The sequence below is a fragment of the Sminthopsis crassicaudata genome, chromosome 4 (genome assembly GCF_048593235.1).
Source record: "Sminthopsis crassicaudata isolate SCR6 chromosome 4, ASM4859323v1, whole genome shotgun sequence".
NCBI classification, from domain to species: Eukaryota; Metazoa; Chordata; class Mammalia; order Dasyuromorphia; family Dasyuridae; genus Sminthopsis; species Sminthopsis crassicaudata.
The window spans coordinates 57723877-57744875 of NC_133620.1; the positions used below are offsets into that span (position 1 = coordinate 57723877).

The 20999-nt window shown below is 35.5% G+C and overlaps 1 protein-coding gene across 4 annotated transcripts in view; it reads right to left on the minus strand.

Moving 5' to 3' along the window:
* Window positions 1-2515: 2515 nt before the first annotated feature.
* Window positions 2516-20999, minus strand: part of SELL (selectin L) — a 34673-nt gene continuing 16189 nt past the window's right edge. For 2 of the 4 annotated variants that reach the window (XM_074308308.1, XM_074308310.1), the window contains 4 exons: window positions 20432-20617; window positions 17149-17277; window positions 6435-6453; window positions 2516-2853 (listed from right to left, as the gene is read on the minus strand). In XM_074308308.1, the coding sequence (XP_074164409.1) occupies window positions 2838-2853; window positions 6435-6453; window positions 17149-17277; window positions 20432-20617 (350 nt within the window). In that variant the 3' untranslated portion in view covers window positions 2516-2837. The remainder of the gene's footprint in view (window positions 2854-6434; window positions 6454-17148; window positions 17278-20431; window positions 20618-20999) is intronic. The other 2 variants (XM_074308307.1, XM_074308309.1) reach the window with 1 other exon arrangement.

Sequence of the window (20999 nt, forward strand, 5' to 3'; positions counted from 1 at the left end):
ATATACATATATATTTATATATTTATGTATTCATATATATGTATGCATAAATGCTTTCAGGACTTCAAAGTTCTTTAAATACATTATTGTATTTGATCCTCACAACAAATCTTTAAAGTAGTTGTTAGGAAAACCTCCATTTTAGAAAGAGGTCTACCGAGGTTGAGAGAAGTAAAGTGTCAAGATTACCCAGCTAATGAATGATATAAAATTTGAACTCAGGTCTCCTAGCCTGTAAGTACAGCATTTTATCTACTGCACCATCTGGCTGTCACCTGTCTATACCATAATTTGTTTAGCCATTCACCAATTGATGGGCACCTGTTTTATTTGCAGGTCTTTGACACAACAGAGAAGGCTGTTATATTTTTGTACATATGATATCTTTCCCTCTATCGCTGATCTCTTTAGGATGTAAGCCTAATGGTGATAGTATTGCCGATGTACAATTTAATAACTTTTGTGGTGAAATTCAACTACTTTCCAGATTGGTTAAACTACTTCACTTTTTCACTCACAATTCAATAAAGTGTCTTCCTCCCAACACTCTCAACAATTGTAATTTTCTTTTTTTTTATCTTTATTAATTTGATAGATGTGAGACAGGACCTTAGAGTTGCTTTAATTTGCATTTATTTTTATTAGTAGTAATTCAGAACATTTTCCATGTTGTTATTAATAGTATATTTTCCTTATTTTGAGAACTGTCTTCTTTGTTCTTTGATCTTTTGAGGAATAAGTGCTATATAGACACACAAACACACATATGTATATAATTTATACATATATTCTCTGATATTCAAGATATATTAGAAATTTATAATATAGGTGTATGTAAATTTTTCAATTCCCCTATGTCTTGAATATCAGATAAATTGCTACCAAGATTTACTCCCATGAAACTATTTCCTCTCATTCTAATTGTGTTAATTTTGTTCTGTAATTTAAAAAAATTAGTGTAAATTATATGTCTCCTGTATATTTACATATAATGTAAATTATATGTCTCCATGCTCCTCTCTATTCTCCAATTGAACAAGTTTTTACTTAATGCCTAATCACTAGAGCTGGGGGGTGGGAAGAGAGGATAAGAAATGGTCCCTATCCTCAACAAGCTATTTAGGGAGACAAGACTTCCATATGTGAAACAACTATAACAATTTTAACAGCACAATTTGTGTGTCAGAGACTGTATTGCTGTTAGAGGTCAGAAAGAGCTTAAAAATAGCCAGGGAAATTTATTTAGATGAGATGGGGGTCTTGAGATGGACCATGAACCGGAAAAAAAATAGGGAGGACTTTCCAAATAGAGAAAATAACATACCCCAAATTATTTCTTTACATTACTTTAAGTATTTCTAATGATAATCAAAAGGGGCTTAGTTCCCCCTAAAACTTCTAGTAATTTTTTACTTTAAATTTTTATTGTTTTTCCATTTAAATTGTTATTGTGCATTGTTAAAAATGTTACCTTCCTTTCCCAATATATCTATCACCCTCCTATTCTAAAGACTTATTGGTGATAAATTGTTTTTTTAATTAATAAGATAATCTAGTCATGAAATTCAACACTGGTCCACATGCCCAAGGATTTAAATCAAACCAGATCTTATAGAATAACAGAAGCTCCAAGAGAAAAAACTCTTCTTGTTATATTGATTTTAGTGGGCATCATTTTGCTGTGGTTAGTTTATTCATAAAGGGAATTACAAAGAAATGGGAGCAAGTAGCATTAGTAAATGGGGAGGCAGAAAACAATGTAAATTTTATGTTAAGTCACATTTCTACGACCAAGGGTGTTTATGAATTTCAGTTAAAATCCACTACATCATTAGTATTATAGGATAAAGCTAATATATACATACCAGTTTGTGAGAAAGAAATCATAAAACATGGTGTGTATGAAGAACATGACTTGTAGATAAGACCAAATAATTATAACTCATTTATAATACTTTTGAGAACTATAGGCATTTTTCTTACATTACCCTTTGTGATTTACAAGTCACTTCAGTGTCTTGAGCAACTTTGTAAGACTTTAAAAAGCAAAAGAGTTACTAATGTCCTTTCTTGAGGAAATTTTTCCACTGGAAGAACTCGACACTCAATATATTTAGGTTTAGTTATCAACATGGGAAACTCCTAATGTGGGAATTCCCTCCAACTCTTCTGCAAACTATCCTCTTAGGAAGAAGCCCTGGATACTGAAGAGATAAATGGTTTATCCATTGTCACACAGCCTGAATATGGCAGAATCGGGTCTTTTTTATTCCAAAGCTTGCCTCCTAACCATCACATGATTTTGCCTCTCATTATAAATGTAATCATATCAGTTTCAGAGATGAGTAAATTGAGATTAAACAATACTAGGTGACTTGCTTAAAGCAAGTTTCTGAAATGGAACCAGAACTCTTTGGAATCTTTACCCAGTGGTCTCTCCACTATCATGTATCAAATCTATGATCAAATGAGACCTGCTATTAGAACAGAATTTTATTAAATTTGCAAAACAAAATTGACATTGGACCATAGTTGCATGCCTTTATTTTCCAAAATAATCTCTTCTTCTTGAAATCCAAAATGATTTTTTGATAAATGCATAGACGTAAAAACATACAAGGTAACAAACCTTTGAGTCTTGGCTGAACATAGTAACCAAAAAAAAATAATAATAATAAACCAAATCGAAACACAATGGAGATGATTCATTGATATGGAGAAAAACACCACCAATATCATCTTGCAGTGCAGACGATTCAAACCAAAACTTCTAGTCCTTTTTCACAAAGTTGGTTAAAGGGTCTGATAGTTCAATTTTTTCTCTAGTAAGTAACAATTTAGTATACATCAGGCCTGCCAAAGAAAAAGGAGATTGTGAATTAAATATGAGATTAAACATCCCTAGGATCTTTCATACAAATCCTATAGAAAATACTAGAGAGACTTTCTATTTTGGACTGGATCTGTGTTTGGGTTGGGATATGGAATTCCCAGTGTGGAAACTCCCTCTGCCAAAGCAGATCAGCAAGTTCTCTGCAACTTATACTCTTGTAGAGTCAAGGGAAGTCATTGAACAGCTTGCTCTTGTCTCTTAGCCAATATATGTCAGTGAAAGAACTACTGCTCAGCTCTTTCTGGCTCTCAAATCTTTCTATGTCCTAGAGCAAGCTACTTCATTTATGTTGACATTTGTGTTGAATATAAATGTTTTAAAGTTTGCAGATTCCTTTCTTTACACACATTTTCTCTTTTGAGATTCACAACAACCCTGAAAGGGAAATATTAAGGATAAGAATAAGGACTGAGCTAGGGATAAGAGGAAGGAACTTGTAATTTCATAGATACAGGATATATAAAAATTTTATGGGACTATTTTGGTTTTTATATCTCTAGCATCTGGAATAGAACAAATTTATAATATGTGTTTATTGAAGTGAACTGAAATAGATATGTTTAAGCTATGTAGTCAGTGTTCTTTAATCAATGCTTGCTGATTAGCTTTCCAGTCCATTAGTTATTATCTCGAGTACTGACAATGCAAGGCATTGTGATAGGTGTGGTGGAAAATATAAAGAAGTATAAGACTTGTCCCTCTCTTCAAAGAGCTTACCATCCATCAGGTTGGGGAACTAAATGTCTATGCAAGAAAAATAATAATAATGCTAAAGAAATGCAAAAGTGACAAATGAGTAGGACAAATACAAAGTATCATGGAAATTAAAAGAACTTTGGGCAGAAATGTTGAAGGAAGAGTTCATAAAAAGGGTGGAGGGATATAAACTGGGTAGGTTTTTTAATAGATGGAGAAGCAGTGGGAGGCCATTCCAGGCAGGAAGGCATAAGCTGAGTGGGGAAGTCTTAGGCAAAGCAAGCGAGGCTTAAAAGGTTCATTGTATTTTATAAGGTCACACTGTTACTGAGAAGTAGAGCTAAGACTCAAACTGAGGTCCTCAAGATTACCAGTTCTGTGTTCTTTCTATAATTTCTCTTACATGACTGCTGAACTTTATTGTGACCTCTGAACTCAAAAACTTTATTTTCCCCCCCCAAAAATGAAATGATTGTTCAATGCTCCAGAAAAAAGGTTGGGTGGAGGAAATAAGAGAAGAAGCAAATGCTAAAATAATGCTACTCAGCCATATTCAAAAAACTTCACTCCTAGTTCCACATGAACTTAATTAATTTCTGATAATATCAAGGGTTGTGAGGTGAATGTCACCAAGCTTCCTTTCACCTCTATTGGCTGGATGATGTCTATTCAAACTCTTTGACTTCCTGGGCATTTGTGGTTTTACCCTTGGTCTATTTTGACTCGTATGTGAACAAGTTCTATTTACCACCTTGCTGGGTTTCCAGTTGGGTTTCTCTATACTACCCAGGCAAATGATAACCCGAAAGACAAGATACACAGGAAGACACAATGCCCAACATCAGATGAGGGTGTTGCTGAAACTTGGGGTTTTATGTTTTTTTTCTTCCCTGAGAGCTTTGATCTTTAGCTGGCAAGCATGTTTGCAGCTGCCCTTGAACAGCTCAAGTTCATAATGAATGCAGGGTCTGGGAACCTGGGTCCTGGTTTGACTGTGGTCTCAAGACTTGCTACATTGGTTTCCCTTTGACCTTTCCAGGAATGTAGTACAATTTTACTTCAAAAAAAACCTGTTATCTATTTTATGAAACTAAATCTATCACCATCTCAAATCAATTCCACTACAAATCCAAGTCAAAGTAGCTTTTTGAGACCAAAACCGCCACTGTTGGTTTTGACTCTCACTGATTTCTTCTTCCTCTTGATTTTCCCTCTTCCTCTAAGAAGAGCCCAAGAAGTCCCTGTAGGTAGGTCATCAAGCCTACTTGGAGTCTGTGCAATTTTGGTGTGGTTTCTAGTTCTCTCCCTTAATCAGCTATCCCGGCTTTTATCCATTCCAAGCTGAAAAAAAATTTTTTTCTTCACTCCTCGAAGAGTTACTAATTGGTTTTCCATTGGCAAATTTTAAAAGTTGACCTTTTTCTAGGGGATGAGGGCACAACATTAATTCAAATTAGTAGTTACAAAATGCACAGAATCTAATACAAAATAATTTTTTAGGAGTCCACAATTTCCTAAGTGTGAAGTCTAGCTCCCACAGACAACTCCATCAAAACCTCAATCAACTATTAGGGAATTGGGGGAAGCTTAGAGAAATTGGGGGCAGGAACTATTTTTGCCTCTTTTTGTACCTCCATTTTGTATTCTAAGCAGAGTTCCTGGCAGATAGTAGGGCCTTAATAAATAAGTACTTTTGGTTGATAGATTGAAATCCTACAGTTGACATTAGTGCTAGAGGTAGGATTTAAACTTGGTTCTTCCTGATTTCAAGATCAAGGTTCTAATACCAACCGTGCTACCTGCCATAACTTTACTATGGTAACCCCAGAATCATAGTGTCAAGATTAGTTTGCTTTCTGGATTTTACAATTCTATCACATTTTTATTTTGTTTGAATAGTGATACATTTTCATTTCCTGACTGCATGCCCATTTTTTCTTCAAGGGAAATGAAAAATCTTAATTAATTGAATTGTTTTCATTTAGAAGCAATTTCAGTAACTGGGGTTTTTGCAGGTGGCAGTTTGCCCCCTGATACCAGGCATTGGGTGTGGCCAGGAAACAAATCTGTAGATGTTATCAATTTCAAACCCTGCCATTCCCACATGACCCACAAAGATGGTGGGAGGGAAATAAGGTGGGGAAAGGGGGAGGGGAGAGAAACCATCCACACAAACAAGCTGTATTTACTAAACCCATTGAGACAAAACTTGCCCTTTTGTGGTCTAGCCTCAGTCCTAGATTTCCCAGAGATCTCTTTATGTGACCAGTTAGGATGCTTCTGAATTCTCATCTCAACAATTCTTTTTGCCTAATATGTTTCTTCCTAAAAATCTCAAAAAAAACAAAAGATTTTATCCACTACCCTGAAACCTAAAGAAAGGCAATTTAGCAATCCTTCTTGTGAATGAATTTTGAATGTTAAATTAAAGTTAATATTTACATGGATCCTAAATTTGGGCATTCATCTTTCTTTAAGGCGGGCAAAAATAACTCCCTAGAACTGTCTTCTTCCAAGGGAAATCTTGGACAGTCTAGAAAAGGTCTCCAGATTTAAACAGGATACATCATACAATTATATCCTTGCTGTAAACAGATGAGTTTTAGAGATTTTGTTTATTGTATCTTGGTCCATAAATATATATGATGTATGTTCCATAGACACCAATGATATGCTTGTCAATTCCACCTGCTACCTTCAATTGGGCCAGAAAACTGTACCTTTTGTGATAAGCACGAATGATCAGCTCAGCTATAGTTAAGAAAACATCCTTAGCAAAGCAAGGACCAATCAGAGATGGCAAGGACCAATCAATAGAGAATATTCCTTGAAGAAAGAGACTTACCTTTTGGTGGACTTCTTGCCTGTTAATGGGAGAATAAAGAAACAAATGTCATTAATAAAATAGATCAGAAAATTATACTAAGTTGCATCATACTTTTTATTAAGGAGAGCTTTCCCTTTCCATCTCCAACCATTTTTAAAAATCCAACTCAATTTAACCTTTACTAAGTTTCTACTATATAAACAGTACCTGTAATATTTTCATTTTGAAGCTCACTGAGTAGAGATATTAATTCTAAGAGACCTAACAAATGAGATCTAATCATTGGTACCATTGTAAGAATTTGACTACAGATAATGATGAGTGACAGGGAACGTTTGCAGTCAGAAGACTTGGGTTGAGGCCATTGGCAATTGAACCATCACCCAATCACTCTAGAACTCATCTGTAAAATGAAAACTTGGGACTCATTGAAGGACTAAGTTCTAAATATTCAGAGTGACTGGGAATACTAGGATGAATGGGACTTATGGGTATGACTCAGAATAAAAATGTTTGAGCCCTTCTAGAAGTTGTTACATAATGCAAGACCCCTGGGTTTGGAGTTAGAGTTCTGACTTTGCTCCCTGCTCCTGAATAACCTTGTTTGAACACATTATCTTCTCGCTTAATCTGTCTAAATGTTAGATTCCTCATATATAAAATGAGAGAATTTAGATGAGAGAAATTCTCATCTTTTGGAACTAACTCTTGCTCTAGGACAGAGCTTTTTAAATTTTGTTAGTATCATGGAAACCTTTGGCAGTCTGGCAAAAATTATGTACCTTTCTCAGAATCATGCTTTTAAATGCATAAAAAATCAAGAGGATTACAAAAGAAAAACTATATTGAATAAAGATTTGTTTTTTCCTATGTAGGCCAATGAATCCCCTGATATCTATCCACAGACCCATTAGGGATCCATGAAACTTAGCTTAAGAATTCTAATTCTACTATGTCCAAAGGCCTATAAAACTGTGCATACCCTTTGATCCAGCAGTGCTACTACTGGATCTATATCCCAAGGAAATCATGAAGGAGGAAAATAGACCCCCATGTGCAAAAATGTAGCAGCTTCTTTTGTGGTAGCAAAGAATTGGAAAATGAGTTCCCATTAATTGGGGAATGGCTGAATACATTGTGGTATGTGAAAGTAATGGAATATTATTGTTCTCTAAGAGATTATGAAAAAGCTGATTTTAGAAAGGCCTGGAAAGATTTAATGAGCTGCTGCTACATGAAATAAGCAGAACCAGGAATACATTGTATACAGTAACAGCAAGATTGGTCAAGATCAACTATGAAAGACTTGGTTCTTCTCAGCAATTCAGTGATCCAAGGCAATCCCAACAAACTTTGGGTAGAAAACACCATCTGCATCCAAAAAGAGAACTACAGAGACTGAGTGTAAATCAACACATGCTATGTTCATTTTTTCCCTTTTTTTGTTTTTTTTCCCTCTCATAGTTTTTTGTTCTGATTTTCCTTCCCAACATATTTCATAAAAAATGTGCATTTAAAAAAATAATGTACATGCATAACCAGAATAAAAGAAAACAAGAACACATGGCATTTCTAAAAATCTTTTTAAAACAAGTTTAAAAAAAGAACTACTTTTGGGAAAACTAGAGCAAAAGCTCTTGGAAAAAAATTCTTCCAATATGCATTTTGTTGATAATGTGGCTCAAATGCAAATAATACACTCATTCAAAAAGCATCTATTAAGCAACTACTATTTTGTTTTTGTTGTTTTTCAGTCAGTTCAGTCATGTCCAATTCTTTGTGTCCCCATTTGGGGTTTTCTTGGCAAAGTTATTGGAATGGATTGCCATTTCCTTCTCCAGTTCATTTTACAAATGAGGGATTGAGGAAAATAAAGTGAATGAATTGCCAAGGTCATGGAGCTACTAAGTCTGAGGCCAGATTTTCACTTAGGAAAATGTCTTCCGTTCTTCAAGCCCAGCACTCTATTCACTATAGTACAACCTAATTCTGTCTACTGTTTTATGGTAGCCCAATGTACCTATGAACTCCATAATCTCTCTGAACTTCTCTTCATTGCCATAACTGTAACTAATCTAACTACTGTTGGCTATTAAGGATAAATAGACAAAAACAAAGGTTTCTGCCCTCAAAACCCTAAGTGACAGACAAAGATCAAACCTTGTGATTTTATCACTGGAAAAAAGCATTAACAAAAGTGTATAACATGTTCTTCTGCTATACTGTGTCTGATTTACAGCTGGCCTCTGATGCATGCTATCTCCTCTAATAGAATGTGAGCTCCTCAAGTTTGTATTTGTGCTGCTTTATACTTAACAAGCATTGAACAATTGTTTTTATATTCATTCATTACAAATTTTATGTTGCTTGTTTTCATGTACTTTTCTTTCAAATGAAAAAAAGAGAGAGAAAGCTACACCTGTATGTCAATAAAAGCTCAGCCCTATAAAGAGAGCTTATTTTTAGAGAAAAGGGAACTGAGTGGGTATGTGTTTAGTTTCAAGCACTATTCTCAACCTGTGCATTGGTTCACAACATTGCATTAGTTTGAATGAATGCCAGTGGTGGATTCAGACTACATCTGGATGGGGATATGAGTTTTTATTTTAGTTCTGTTACTAATCAGCCAAAAAAATTTGTCCCTAAAGCCCTTCTGCCTCAATTTCCTTCTCTGGCACTTACTGACTGATGATAGAAAGTATGAGAAGTTCTGATTTATGAGTATGCTCAGTCAAACCTTGTGATACAAGTGAATGAAAAGTGTTCTTCAATCCATGATATCCCCCTCTTATTATGCAAAAGGAAGGCAGCTAAACAAAGGGTAAGAAGAAAGACATACTTCTGGTACCTGACTATGTTCTCATAATGGACTGGGGATCAAAAAGGGAAATATTACTGACATTATTATGCTCCATCCTGTGCATTAAGAGAGGTAGAGAAAAGAAAATAGTCCCAGGCTAGATCCCAAGGGTTTCACCCTAGTTAAGGGTGCTAAGTGGAGCTTTGAAGAGTTTCAATCAAACTATAATTTCCATTCTTGTATCTCCCTCCCTTCAGTTTTTCACTTTTCCTCCCAGATTTCCTCAAACCTTTTAGCCACTTTCTCTGTTCTACAACATCCTTTTCTCTGATTCAAACTCCTTTTCCTCCTAACTTTCTGCAAAAGGAAGAGGAGAAAAACAGATTCTAGAATAACTTCCATAATTTCCTTACTTCCTATACCACAGGATGGTGTTTTGTTTTGTTTTTTTTCTTCACAGAAAAGCAACGTTATAAACTGGTTAAGTTCCCAGGCTAACCTATATCATAACTGAATATCATCTATTTGCAACATAATAGCTCACTGTTTTTCGTGGCACGGGGATCATATTTCAATTACATTTCTATTAAATAATCACCTCAGATCCAATTTACTAACCAACATTTGCAACACTCTTGTTATGGAGAAATCTATTCTGAGTTCCAAGTAATTTGCTTACAAAGAAACCCTTGAAAAATCTAGCCTACTTATGTTAAAATTCAACTCAACAAATATTTCTTGGCACTACTTTGTGCAATGCACTTTATTAAGTTCTGTGAGAAGGAAGGAGAATGAGTAAATCATGATCCTTGTCCTTATAGAGATTACAATCTGGTAGGGAACATTTCTCCCCTAAATTTGAGCTTTTTAAATGTGATTTTATGACAGTCCTAACTACTTAAGAATTCTGTGATCTTTCTGGGCGTCTTTTCTTTTCATTGGCATAACTGTAACCAGTCTAGCTGTTGTCTGTTTCCTGTTTGCCCCCACTTTGAAATTCCCACAGCGGTGGCACGTCAATCATTGCACTATCCGTCTGAGATCTTGTACAGAAATGACTCTGGGGGAGAAAACTGAATAAACAACCTACCACCTTTCTCATTCTGCCACTTTCAATTGTAGCCAAACCTCTTATTGGATAACACAAGCTCAGATTGTTCATGTGAGATTGAAATGATGGAAATGGATGGAAATAAGATGATTGAAATGTAGAAGCAAATTATCTCCTCATTAAAAAGTCTTTAAAGACTATTTAGGCAAATAATTATGTCAGTGGTTGTTTTTAGTGGACAACCTGTTGCCAGGAGAAAAAATAGATCCTCCCAGACATAAAACATGGAAGCTTCCCACTCCTTAATCTTGTTATTTTAGTTGCATGAGATATTAAGATCATGTAATCATAGATTTAAGATTGGAAGAACCTTTGAAGATTATCTACTATAACCTCATCCTTTTCAAACTGGATCATAAATTTAGACCTGGAAAGGTCCTTAAAGATCAGCTAATCTAATCTCCCTAGTCCCAATTCACAGATGCTTCAAATAGTAAAGTGAATGCCCCAAAGTCACAAAATCAGTAACATTGTCAGAGTCTGGATTTGAATTAGGGATGATTTTGAATCATGATTCCAATTCCAGGGCTAACATCTATTGAAATTAGCCATTCTGCCTCATGTTAGGTGGTCATAAATGGGCAATAGTGGGAGCTGGTGGATGCAATCTCCTCTGGTGAAGAATTTCATAACAATCTTCCTTCCTCTAGCCTCCCTTAACAAATACCTGAGGGCATATACTCTCTCAGTCTGGTTCAGAGTGAAAATCCTGATCAAAGCTGATAACAGTGGCCACATTAATCTGGGTGCCTTAGATAAATTTAGTAGATTTGTAAAACCTTTATCCAGAGTACCACTCAACTTCCCTCTCATCCTGATTGAAAAATTTGCCCAGAATAGCTTATGCTTGTTTGGACCATTGTAGGAGTGACCTGGCTGACTTAAACAGTCTTCCTGGGAACCCACTGATTGAAAATCACTTTTAATAGGAAGCATTTTATGAACAGAACTGATTAATGAATTAGTTATTGAGGAATTTCAAATAGCAACTCAGTGTGAAGGCAGCATTTGCCAAAATAAAGGGCAGAGGGTGATCTGCACTCACCAATGAACCATGTGAAGGCTTTAATGCCTTTCTTTTAAATGAACAACTTAATTTCACTGTCTTGTATTTTCTTTTCTGCTAACCAGGTTAGGTGGTCTGTTGTTAAATGTGATGACAAAAACATCAAAGATGATTCATTTTAAAATAGAAATTACTTTGAAAAGTGTGATTTCAGAATAGCAGGTTTAACTAACACTTCAGATTAACTGTCAAGTTATGATACTTAAAAGATGAGGTGAGTCAGAGGTTTGGGAGTGGTACTCAGATTTTTTTCTATTTTGGTGGCTTTTGATTCTGCTTTACCCTCTCTGAACAGGTATAAACTACTTTGGTTCATCTGTCCCCACCCTTCTGTGTTCTTCTGTCATCTTTTCCTTTTCCTATCTCTTCCCATCCTTTTCCTCTCTCAGAGAACCTAGGTTACAGTAAAGTGTAATATTACAAATTCACTGAAATCAGTAACTTTTCATCCACTAACCCAGACTTCTTTTAATTCAGGGTTTGGCAAAAAAAATCTGGAATTTGCTTCCACTGCCCAAGGAATATATTCCAGGGATATCAGATGATTGGATGTGTTGCAAATCTCAAATTGGTCCTCTCTTACTGAGGCCTGAATATATTCATAAAGTATAAATCAGATATTAAAGAATTTTCTTATATAAATATGTCCTTAATAAACTCCAGATTAAGCCAAAAATTATGTTAATAATAATAATAGGCTGCCATATGCTGAAACAATAAGGAAATGCTTAGAAGGTGCTGTCAAAGTACACCATTACCCTAATACATTGTTGGTGGAGTTGTGAACTCATCCAACCATTCTGGAAAGCAATTTGGAAGTCTGCCCAAAGGGCTATCAAACTGTGCATAATCTATGATTTTACTGGGTTTGCTTCCCAAAGAGATCATTAAAAAAAGGAAAAGAACCCACATGTGCAAAAATGTTTGTTACAGCCCTTTTTGTAGTGGCAAAGAGCTGGAAATTGAGTGGATGCCCATAAGTTGGGGAATGGCTGAATAAGTTAAGATAAATGAATGTAATGGAATATTACTGTTCTATAAGAAATGATCCACAGGATGATTTCAGAAAGGCCTAGAGAGACTTACATGCGCTGATGCTGAATGAAAAGAGTAGAACCAAGAGAACATTGTACACACAACAGCAAGATCATGTGATGATCAACTGTGTTGGGCATGGCTCTTTTCAACAATGAGGTGATTCAGGCCAATTCCAATAGACTTGTGATGTAGAGAGCCATCTGCATCCAGAGAGAAGACTATGGGTACTGAATGTGGATCACAACATAGTATTTTCACCTTTTTGTAGTTTGCTTTTTTCTCATTTTTTCTTTTTGATCTATTTTTCTTGTGTAGCATGATAAATGTAGAAATATGTTTAAAAGAATTACACATATTTGACCTATATTGGATTATTTGCTATCTAGGAGAGGAGTGGGGGAAAGGGAAGGAGAAAATTTTAGAATGCAAGGTTTTGCAAGGGTGAATGGTGAAAACTCTTTGCATATACTTTCTAAATGAAAAGCTATTACTTAAAAAAATACACCATTGCCAACTTTCTGAACTAGAATTTTTATGCTATTAGGCTAGATCTAGCAGCATATACGTATCCTCGACCCCCATCCCTTCTGTCTTCTCCCACAGATTTTCCCCACAATCATCACCTCTCTCCAATCTTTAATCTCTCCCTATCTGCTATTTCCTTCCCTGTTGTTTTTAAACATGCCCAAGTTTCACTTATTCGAAAAAAGAGAAAAAAAATTTCCACCAAAACCTCTAGCCACAGTTCTGCATCTTCTCTCTTTCCAAAACTCCTAAAAGAAGCCATCTAATATACAATTATTGCTTCTACTTCCTTTCCTCCCTATCACCACTCAATCACCTAGCAAGCTCTGTTTTCTAATTCTATTACTCAATTCTTACCAAAGATCTCTTCATTGACAACTCTTAATCTTCTACTTATTGACCTCTGCAGTATTTGACACTTTTGAGTGAAATCCTTCACTGGGATTTTGGAAAATTGCTCTTTCTTGGGTCCTCTCTTATGTAATGGATCATTCCTTTATTCCATCATTGTATAATATTCCTATCCTTACCTCGGATTTACTGTGAAGGCTCTGTCTTATTCCCCCTTATCTTATCTCCCTCCAAGCTTTTACTAGGTGACTTTACCAGCACCCATGTATTTAGTTACATAGATGATTCCCATATAAGTACATTCACCCCAGTCTCTCTCCAATCTCCACTCCCACACCAAACTAGGCATTAAATTAAAAAAAATAAATAAAAAGCTATAATAAAAAAAAAGACTCAGTTCAAGAACTATTGTCTCCAAAAGACATTTCCTAACTCTCCCTGCTGCTAGTGTCATCCTCCTTTTAAAAAATCACCTTTTATCTAATTTTTTACACAATTTCTCCCCCAGTAAAATGCAAACTCTTTGAGTACAGAGACTGTTTCACTTTTGTTTTTTGCATATCTACTGCCTGAAACCTCTTGAAGAGGGACAAGACATTAGAAAGGTGATGCCATGACTTGCAGGTGAAATGAATTTAAGTGAGGGAAGGCTGTGCAAGATCATCTTCAACACTTTCTTCTTGGGAGCTGTCTGGGACCAGTGGTAAGAGACAGACCACGCCTATTGGAAATGGCTCTGGATGCAGTGGGAGACCTTGGCCTTTTTAAGTCAAAGACTTTCCTAGGTCTCAGTTTGGCTAAGGTAACACCTATTCAGTGCTAGGTAAAAAATAAGACAAAGAATGCCCTCTCCTACCTAATCTAAAAAAAATCAATTCAGAGGGGAAGACCTTCAGGGTATCTGGCCAAAATATGTTTTTTTAAATTGATTGATTGCCCAAGGTCACATTATTAGTAAATAGCAAAAAAAAAAAAAAAAAAAAAATAGGGTTAGGGTTACCATATCATGATGAAGCAATACCTTTAGAATTTGTTAAAGCATTTTGATTTAGATTTTTCCTATGTGTTTAGAAAAGTAACATGGAATGGGGCAGTGATAGAAATGTGTACTGTAATCCATACATAAAGATCACTGTGGACCATCTAATGACTTAGTTTTAAAATGTGATACTATTTATGTTTTATTTTTATTTTTATTCCTTTTGCTAAATATTTCCCAATTACATTTTAAAATGGTTTGGCCCAGACTCAGGAGTATTGTGGACCACATGCAGCCAACTGGTCTTATATTTGATGACTATTATAAGTGTTGGAAAGTTGGCTTCAAAACCAAAAAAATCCAGGTGCAAGTCTCATTTTTAGCAAGATTGGCTGTGTGACCCAGAGTAAATCACAGTTTAATGCTTTAGACAAAGAATTTGCTGCTTGCATTGACGAAAGGAATTTCCTGTGTCAAAGTGAAATCTATTTATCATTCTATGACTTGCATTTTTGTGATATTTGAAATTGTTCTATCGGCCAACAATCTCTATGAAATAAAAGATTGTTTCTTGTTTTATCTTGGTATCTCCTAAAATCTCACCTAAAGTTTTCCTATTGTAGGCTCCTAATTAATGTTTCTTGAGTTGAATCCTATCTCAGTGAATTTTCAGAATGAAAAGGCAGAAAAACAAGAACTAAGATTACTTATTTTCCATCCATAATTTACATCACGTACATATTAATTTTTTGTGATTTTTTCACTTTAAAAAATTAAGGTAAATGGTCTGAGCTATTAGGATAGCAATAACCAATAAATTGGGTCAATTTTCTGTCTCTGTGACCAAAGATCCTGAAGTAGTAGGGCTCACCAGCCTTAATATAATTTGAAGAAGTACAAGTTGGGTAGAGGGGGAAAACACTGTAATTGGTTACAAGAAAAAAAAAATCTTGGGAGTGGAGACATGATGAGTAATTTTAAAGAAAATGAGCTAGCATTCATGTAGAGCTAGTATTGTTTGACAATAAAAGAATGTTAATTGTGATATGGGACCTATCCAGATCTGACAGACCTTGTTAGCAGACTCCCTAGAGCCTATGGTTTGTTTGGAAGATAAGACCCTCCTTAATTATACAAGTACAAGCAAGGATGAACAGTATTTCTTATAAAAAACATAGTAGATTTGTGTAGGGCTTTAAAGATAAGATATGATAAAAAAGGGTACATCTATAGCAATCTAATCTTTGACAAACCCAAAGATACCAACATTAGGGACAAAAATTCATTATTCGGAAGAAACTGTTGGGAAAACTGGAAATTAGTATGGCAGAAATTAGATATGGACCCACACTTAACACCATATACCAAGATAAGATCAAAATGGGTCCATGATTTAGGCATAAAGAATGAGATCATAAATAGATTAGAGGAACAGAGAATAGTCTACCTATCAGACCTGTGGAGGAGGAAGGAATTTATGACCAGAGGAGAATTAGAGATCATTATTGATCACAAAATAGAAGATTTCGATTACATCAAACTAAAAAGTTTCTGTACAAACAATACTAATGCAAACAAGATTAGAAGGGACGTAACAAATTGGGAAAATATTTTTAAAAATAAAGGTTCTGACAAAGGTCTCATTTCCAAAATATATAGAGAACTGACCCTGATTTATAGGAAACCAAACCATTCTCCAATTGATAAATGGTCAAGGGATATGAACAGACAATTCTCAGATGATGAAATTGAAACTATTTCCACTCATATGAAAGAGTGTTCCAAATCATTACTGATCAGAGAAATGCAAATTAAGACAACTCTGAGATACCACTACACACCTGTCAGATTGGCTAAGATAACAGGAACAAATAATGATGAATGTTTGAGGGGATGTGGGAAAACTGGGACACTGATACATTGTTGGTGGAGTTGTGAAAGAATCCAGCCATTCTGGAGAGCAATTTGGAACTATGCCCAAAAAGTTGTCAAACTGTGCATACCCTTTGACCCAGCATTGCTGTTATTGGGCTTATATGCCAAAGAAATACTAAAGAGTGGAAAGGGACCTGTATGTGCCAAAATGTTTGTGGCAGCTCTTTTTGTTGTAGCTAGAAACTGGAAGTTGAATGGATGTCCATCAATTGGAGAATGGTTGGGTAAATTGTGGTATATGAAGGTTATGGAATATTATTGCTCTGTAAGAAATGACCAGCAGGAGGAATACAGAGAGGCTTGGAGAGACATCAACTGTTGCTGAGTGAAATGAGCAGAACCAGAAGATCGCTGTACACTTCAACAACAATACTGTATGAGGATGTATTCTGATGGAAGTGGAAATCTTCAACATAAAGAAGATCCAACTCACTTCCAGTTGATCAATGATGGACAGAAATAACTACACCCAGAGAAGGAACACTGGGAAGCGAATGTAAATTGTTAGCACTACTGTCTATCTACCCAGGTTACTTATACCTTCGGAAGCTAATAATTAATGTGCAACAAGAAAATGGTATTTACACACATATATTGTATCTAGGTTATATTGTAACACATGTAAAATGTATGGGATTACCTGCCATCGGGGGGAGAGAGTGGAGGGAGGGAGGGGATAATTTGGAAAAATGAATAAAAAAAAATCAAGATAAGATATGATAGATAACAGTTTCTCTGCTAATTATACCTTTAAAGTAACTCAGAGCAAGGTGTCTTAAGATATGCAGGAACAATTATAAAATTTATATAAATCAATTACATTGCAGAATTAATACAGAAGAAACTAGAAGTAATATTAATTTTTATATTTTCACTTCCTTTCTGTAATTCTTTCTGATTTCCGTATAGAAGATTAAATTCTCATACCTTTCTTTAGCTTCCTTGCCAGCCAGATGATAAAGGCCAGCCCACAAAGAGAAGTGACTACAATCCCCAGAGGAATGAAGATAGGATTGTAATTACCCTCTTTGATGGGTGATAGAATATTTCTTAACCCTAAAAAAGAAAACAGCAAGACATGCATGACACAGCAATCATATTTTATCCTTTGGTGTTATGAATATTCATGTGTAAATGACCTCTAAAGTCTCTTCATTTCTAAATCCACTTTCCTCTATAGTACATTTTGTTTCCCTTGTTCCTATTCTGGAGACTTCTAATACTTTATGCAGAATTCATTGGATAAGTAGCTATGTATTTTCTACCTTGTCTCTATATGATAGAAGAAGAAACTAGCAAGGAAAGGTAGAAACAAGTACAGGTATGAGACACACCAATTCCTAGATCGGTGGGTTTTTGACCCATGAAACACTAGCCTTTCCAAGAAAGTTCTTTTCTAGGGATTTCAGGAAGAAAAATACTTTCTCAGCATTTCCACTCAAGGATGCTTAGTGGATTCCAAATGCCATCGTATCAGAACTGGGAGCAAGGGACATGAATAGCAATGGGGCAACATACATGGCTTCAGAAATGCCACTGATCTAAACCATGCAATTAAATTTCCGAAGAAAATGAGAAATTATATTATAATATAAGCCATTTAAGTTAGCATGCCGGTGTGATCAGGGGAAAGAAATTAAGTTGGGTCTAAAAAAAGTCGGACAACCAGTCAAGAGATATTTCATCAACTTCCCATCACTTTTAGCCTTTTGATTTCCATCATTTGAAACTTCCATAGAGAGTACATTGGCAAGTAGACATGGGTCGAAAGGACTTGAGTTGGCTTCCTACTTTTGATACTCACTGGCTCTGTCATCCTGGGCAAATCACTACTTGGCTCTATGCTCATGTGTAACCTGGAGATTATAATATCAATTGCTCTTCCTAATCTTTGTAAGGATCTGATGAGATATTATATGTAAAGCATCTTACAAATCTCAAAGGGCTATGTAAATGTTAGCTATTGCTACAATGAGCAGAAGCTCTAAATTCCCCTGAGCATACTAAATGACAATCTCTTCTCTATCTGTCCTTGTCACTTAAAGGTAGCAAAAGAAAAACTCCATCTTTCAGAAACTATTAGGGGAAGAGTTAAGAATTTCTGGGAGAAGAATGTGCTCTCTCTAACCATTTGCCTCTATAAACACTTTTAGGTAAATGTTCTGATATTCAAATGCTTGCTTTAGTCACTCAGGAATAAAAAGTGGCCTGGAACTGAGAGACATAGTAAGGGGAGGATGACAAGGCTGGGACTGAGAGTGCTGAGAAAAGAAAATTTAAGTGTTTATCTGCAAACTCTCCACCCCGAGGGGAACAACTCCTCTCCCTCTCTCAAGTGAACAGACAAATGTCTTGGACTTCAATAGAAAGACAGAGAAACAGATTCAGAGAGAGAGACAAAGACAAGAAGAAGAAGGAGAAGAAGAAGAGGAACAAGGTGGGAGAAGGGAGGAAAGATAAGCAAAAGTTTATGGAAAAGAAATTTCTTATGGCATATTAAATTATGTAATAATGAATATTTAACAATATACATAATAAATCATAATAACTTAAATAATTCTCATATCAAATACAATATATTTAATTTGAACTTATCAGGATCAATTGATTAATTAGGTATATATAATTCTAATAACAAGTAGGGAAGTACCAAAATACATCCTTTTATCACCTTAGAATCTGGGATGAACATGGAAAAGGAAATTTTGCAGCAAGAAGAGAGAAGACTGATCGTTTCATCTATACTACTAGTCAGGATGGTTATTATTTAAATACTCTCTTTACATAACAGGACTTGTTCTCATAAAGGAAAAATACCTCATTTCTGTCAAATGTTTTTCTAAACTTAATCTTGTTCTTCAAGCACTTGTAATCATGTAACTTATACTCAGGTCCATCCCTTTAAAGGGTGAAGGTCCATACATATACATTACACAGAATGATCACCTAATAAATAAGCTGCTCTAAGCATCTCTAACCTCAAATTTTTGTGCACAATTCTATGAGGTAGAGGGCAAAGGTCCATGCCTTGTTACAATTTTACTTTAAAACACATTGAAATGAACCACACTAACAATGATTTCTCACAAGTGTTCTAACCATTTTCCTGTACCAGCCAACACAGAATTTAGTTAGATACTAATCAAGTTAGAAGAAAAAAGGCTGAAATAGAACACAATATTTTTTTTACTTTCTTTGACATGATAAAGACACAGAAAAACAGAAAGAAGATAAGGAAGAAGATGAGAAGGAGAAAGAGAAAGAGGAGGAGGAGGAGGATGAAGAGGAGGACAAGAAGGAAGAGGATGAGGAGGACTAGAGGATGAGGAGGAGGATTAGGAGGACAAAGAGGATGAGGAGGATGAGGAGAAGGAGGATGAGGAAGATGATGAGAAAGAGGAGGAGAAGGAAGAAGAAAAGAAAAGAAAGAGACCAATAAGGAGGAGATGTTGATGATCACAAAGATGACAAGAGAAGGCAACACTCAGCAGATTTCTTTTGACATACCACAGAGGACAGTTTCCTGATGGCAAAGTAATAAATGGTATTCTTTTTTAAAAATTCCTAAGCAATTATAAAATTCCAGAAATAGTAAGGAGAGGATAAATGCAGGCTTGACTAAAGAAAATAGTCAGAGAAAGATATCTGGAACTGCTAATAAATAAAAAAGATGAAATTATCACCATATGGTCAAATAACTCAAGCTTACCTCCCCAAATATTAAGTATATATTATGTATGTCAAAAAACCATGCTAAGCACTAATGATACAAATGTAAAAATGAGATAATCTATTCTTCTATGGGAATTTACATTCTTCTAAGAAATTACAGCGTGTAAACTGGTAAATGGAAACTGGCTTATCTGAGGAGAAACTAGCATATCAGGAAATCAGACAAGAAAAAAAATACCCTCTCCATTGTAGATAGTTCATGAGTTTCACATGGAAGGAAATGAGGAGTTTCAAGAGAGAAAACACATTCCAACCCTGAAGAAGCACAGAGACAGGTCATGGAATGCCAAGGTCAAAGATGTATACTGTGCAATTTGACTAAACATAGAATGCATCTAAAAAAGCATCCATTATAAAGCCCTGCAGATGCTAAAGGTAAGAGGTCAGGCAGGGTTGACCAACCAGGGTTATTAAAAAATACATGTTCCTTACTGTCGACTCTCCCCCTTGTAGTCACTACATCTAAGCAGAGACCTACCTTCACATACTGGCTTTGGAGATGACCAGTTTCCAGATGTCTCACATGTAGTTTCCACAGCACCTGTTAAGGATATCCCCTCTAAGCAGCGGAAAGTACACTTGGAACTAAAATTGAAATATCCCAGGGGATGAGTGCAGTTCATACTTCCCAGTTCTGGTGTCATCAAAGGCTCGCAGTAAGTTCCTGTAGCAGAAAAAGAAAGGACACATTTCATCTGGCAAGGACTTTCTATGATTCTTGAATTTCAATATAGAATTGCCCAAAACAAATAGGAAATTTACATAACCTCAGTTTCTTTATCTATAAAGTATAGAGATGGCCTCCTACTCTAGTGTATATCTTTGCCTTCTTGGTCAAAATCTAACCCTCTAATTTTTTTTCCTAGAAAATCTCTGTCTCATGAACACCTACAAACCATATTTCAAACTCATCTTTACCCAGTTCAGTGGCCCTTTCTCTATCTTCATCCTTCTTCATATTTTGGAAACATTTGACATTGCTGACTTGCTGGTGTTAATTTTTTCATTGGCTTCCATACACTAAACTCATTTATTTTTCTTGTTAC